This window comes from Kryptolebias marmoratus, linkage group LG23, assembly GCF_001649575.2.
Source record: "Kryptolebias marmoratus isolate JLee-2015 linkage group LG23, ASM164957v2, whole genome shotgun sequence".
NCBI lineage: Eukaryota > Metazoa > Chordata > Actinopteri > Cyprinodontiformes > Rivulidae > Kryptolebias > Kryptolebias marmoratus.
In genome coordinates, this window is record NC_051452.1 from 3435609 (window position 1) to 3439939 (window position 4331).

General features: G+C 39.0%; 1 protein-coding gene across 1 annotated transcript in view; it reads left to right on the top strand.

Annotated features, from left to right (window-relative positions):
• Nucleotides 1-1353: 1353 nt before the first annotated feature.
• The window catches only part of LOC108249345 (probable G-protein coupled receptor 34), an 18771-nt gene continuing 15793 nt past the window's right edge, over nucleotides 1354-4331 (top strand). Inside the window, 3 exon segments of the mRNA XM_025002108.2 lie at nucleotides 1354-1426; nucleotides 2578-2617; nucleotides 2715-2766. Of these exon segments, the coding sequence (XP_024857876.2) occupies nucleotides 2578-2617; nucleotides 2715-2766 (92 nt within the window). The 5' untranslated portion in view covers nucleotides 1354-1426.

Genomic DNA, 4331 nt, shown 5'->3' on the forward strand with positions numbered 1-4331 from the left:
AGTTTAGCCAATTAGCAACGGCTAATCCAGCAGCCTTCACAACCAAAGGAGCCATTTTAACCTATTAAATATTTTAATAAATATAACAGCTTAAAAAAAAGGTTAATAGAAAGGCTACTTAAAAACTTATTTTACTGTTTGAAATATAAGCATATGGAAAGTGTAATTTAGTGTAAAAAAACACATTTTTAACTAAAATTGATCCGTATGTATTGCTCTTTGTATTAATAGAATCATTTATGTCACAAATTTTTATTAACATAATGCAGAAAACAAGATAAGAGACTTTTTAAACTAGCCTTGCCTATTGTGGTTATTAACAAAAATAAAAACAGTTTTAGTTCCTTGTTATCTTTGGTCATTTAGCCACATGTGGCCCCAGAACCGCAGGTTGTAGACCCCTATTTTGTTGATATTTTTTGGCATTTTGATCCATTTGTAGTTGTCGTTCAAAATCTAAAATACAGACCAAACTTGGTTTACATTATCCTACACAGAATACGGGTTTATTTGTTTTGTCAAATTTAGTTTTATTTGTGTGAGACAATTCAAAAGCGGGATGTTCAGATGAACAGTTTTAGGTCAAAAACATCAAGATTTCCTGTTCCAACCCTGGACTAGATTATTTTATACTGATGCAGACTCTTTTAAACACAGTTTATTTATCTTTAAATATACAAAACTGCAATTCCTGTGCTTTTTTAAAATAGTTTTCTTTATTCCCAACCATCTGGACCACATATGAATAGATTTGAGTTCCCTCTAAGGTGGTCTAGATGCCAAAAGGACATTGACATTTCCTCCCTTTTTTTACTTTTACAATAAAAGGACGATCTCATAAATCATAAATTGTGTTTTAGACCATTTATTTATGTCAGATAAAACTTAGGCATGTTTAAATTTTTTAACCGGAGCTACGAATCCAGTGATCTGGTCCTTTCCTGCTGACTGTACGGCGAACTGCAGGGTTGTTTTTTAATAAAAAGAGACAGACGTGCCACAGCTGTATCAGATGTATAATTAATTAAACTCCCATCCCTGATTTCTCACACCCAGCCTGTCGACTCTAAAAGAACTGATAAGAACTAAAACATAAGATGATTGTTAGTAGTTGTAGTCGAGAAGCTCTTACTGTTATATTGGCTAATTATTAAAATTAAATATTTACCGAGTTTCTCAGACTCGTGTTCACATTTCGTGGGCTTCAACGAGCAACTTCCTGCTCCGAAACAAACCCGCAGCAGGCGCTGAACGGCCTCGGCCAAACATTTGATGCGAACGCTCGAAGTTTGAGGCGGCTGGGTTCAAAACGTCTCCTTTCTGCTCTCTCCTCCTGAAAGGGAACGTCCTGGGAGGGGGAGGAGGAGGAGGAGGAGCCGAAGCTCGACGCCGCAGGTTCCTGGTTCCTCCGCCAGCAGCTCCAAAGGTAAGAAAAAGACACATTTAGGATGGTTTTAATGTGGCTCCACACGAGACGCCATCTTCATCTCTACTTCCCAACCTCACGCTGTCCTCTGACACATGAAGCTGGTAATAAAAACAAGGTGTTCAGAGAATCCTGAGAATCAGAGAATTTTAGTGATGGAGGCGAAACCAGAACCAGGGGAGGCCAGATTATTATTATTATTAGATCCTTTTTGTGATCACATGTTGTTTATTGTTGTGACTTGTCTTATTTCTCCAATCGGGCATGTGCTTTTGGAGGCCATCTTTGCGCTGAATGTGCGTTAACTCTTTTATATTGTTTGGTTAAATCAGCTCGTGTTCCTCGAAGCGTCACCTGTTCGTGGATGTTTCCTGATGTGGCTGCAGGAAGTCGTGGGTTTTGTTGTTCTGTACATTATTGTTCTGGAAGCACTTGGAGAACAATCCCAAACCGTTTCAGACTGTCGTAACCGTCTGCAAGGTTTGAATATAAATTTTTCAAATCCACATGCACAAATAAAACACAAACTGCAACATTTGCGCCTACCCACTTTTTACTATTATTACTTATTTTGTGCAGATCCTTAAAACCACACATTAGGTCACACGTGTCAAATTCAAGGCCCGTGGGCCAGATCCGGCCCTCTGTAACGTTTCATCCGGCCCTCTAGTCTGGTTTAGATCGAGTCTCTGATTCTTATTTTGCTTAAAAAAAACAGAAGTTTTCTCTGACAGTGACTTAGAAGCCAACAATATATAGTTTTAATTTCTGTATGATCAGGTTTTTGTCTGTTTTAATGTTAAAAACTTCATTTAAAAGCTGAGTGAGGNAAGTCTGTTTGCTCTAAATTCTGTATAATCTGTAACTGGGAGAAGGTCATTGATATTTCTATATGGATGATTTGACGTAATACATCTAAAACCAATTAATTTATGTAATTTTTAATAAATATTGATTGTGATTGGCCCTTGGCTAGGACCAAATATTTAATTTTGGCCCCCTTGCATCACTGGGTTCGACACCCCTGCTTTAGAGTTTAGGACTCTTATCTGACTAATTCTGCTAGAAAATGAGCTTTTCTGTTTTTGTTTTGATGCTCAGAAAGATCAGGTCTGTTTTTACTCGTTTCTTCTTTCTTTCCCTTCTGTTAGATGTCGGCGTCAGTCCTGAGCGAAGGAGCTGATGAACCAGGTGAGCTCAAAACAAAACTAAAGAGAATTCATAAAACATTTTAAAGCATCAATAACGAGTGAAATAACAACTTTACTGTCTGTTAAATGCATCATAGGTGGCCTGACTGAGCAGCTGCGACCGCCAAACGGAGAAAACGTCGACAGCAGGTGAGTTAAGACCCGACGAGTAACGGTCCAGGTTGTTGTTTGTGCTGCTGACTCGAGTGTGCCATCTAGTGTCGGTGTGCAGGAAGCGCACAGCCTGTTTTCCACGTAAGAAAGGGAGTAATTATTTAAAAGAAAAGCTCCTTACTAAAGCTCTAAAATACGTCTTATTTTACTTATTGAGGTGCCTAATGATTTGATGCAGCTTTACAGTCTTATAGTTTTATTTTTTTAGACATAATATTTAGCAAATATTCCTATTTCTTTGTTGCTGTTTTGTGTAATTATTCCATATTCTATCAGACAACATATTATGGTGCATTATTTTGTCCCAAACTTTAGATTTAAAAGGAAAAAAATCAGAGTTTCATCTGTTTTTTATAAAAGGCTGTTGAAGGTGTTTGCTGATATTCTGTACTTATATGATACTTCAGAATGATGTAGTTTTAAATGGGCTGATGGTTTCAACAGATATGTGCTTCAGACTTCAGATGTTACGTTAAAGCTAACAGGAGCTCTGCTCTGGGTGAATTATTGGAGTTTCTGCAGGGATGGATGAGAAGTTTCGTATCGTTCTGCAGAGTGGATGTAACACACGTCAGACAACGCACTGAAAGAAGGAAGACGATGCATTTGTTTTACTTTAAACACATAAAAGGAAATATATTTTCTTTAAAAATGAAATAACAAAAACAAACAACATTTTTTTTCTTTCTGAAGAGTTGCTTTTTTTTGTTTTTGTGTCTTTGCAGAGGTAATTTACACAGGACAACAAAAGAAAACGCTTTACTCAAAGTGGTAAAAACAGCTGCTGGAATCCTTCCTCTTTTTGACTTTTATTTTTACAGAGTTTTGCCACTTTTGGTAAAGCGTGAGGAGGTTATGTCACAAACTGAGCTTCTTTTCGGGGGGAGGGGGGTAATATACACTGGCTCTTTTGTGATTCACTCATATGACGTACGCACCATTGAAACGTTTACACACAACATTATTATCTCGCCCAGAAACAAGAATACTTTTTTTTTTCTTTTCTGTTTTTTTTTAGTCATTTTGAAGACAACAGTTATCAGTTCTGAATCGGTGGCTGTAGAGTTGGATTTCTTTTCTCCCCCTCGCCCGGCTGCCCGCCAACGCGAAGCTCCGCCTCTCGCATGATTCAGTTTGTCGTTGACCATGGCTCGCTGTCGGGACGAGGAGAAAGGTGTCGTGGCGGTCGGCCTGGCGGAAACCAGGGGTGTGCATAGGTGTTACAGACGTCCCCCCCCCCTCCCTCGCCGCCGAGGCTCTGATAAGGCAGTTTCTCTCCGTTTTTATCGTGTTTTTGGTCAGCTGTCAGCGTCGAAGGTCAGTGCTTTCCCGTCGCTGATTGTGTCATAGGAACGCTGGCAGGCGGGGTTTAAAAACAAACAGAAATCAAATCAAAGCCGAGGTGACGAACAGTTTCTGTGTTTTTGTGCAAACTGGGACGTAAACGGAGGCGGTGGGGTTGGAGGTGAGGGGGGCAGAGGAACCGCCAAGATTTCATGTGCTTTTCCTTTTTATTATTATTATTATTATTATTTCTGTTT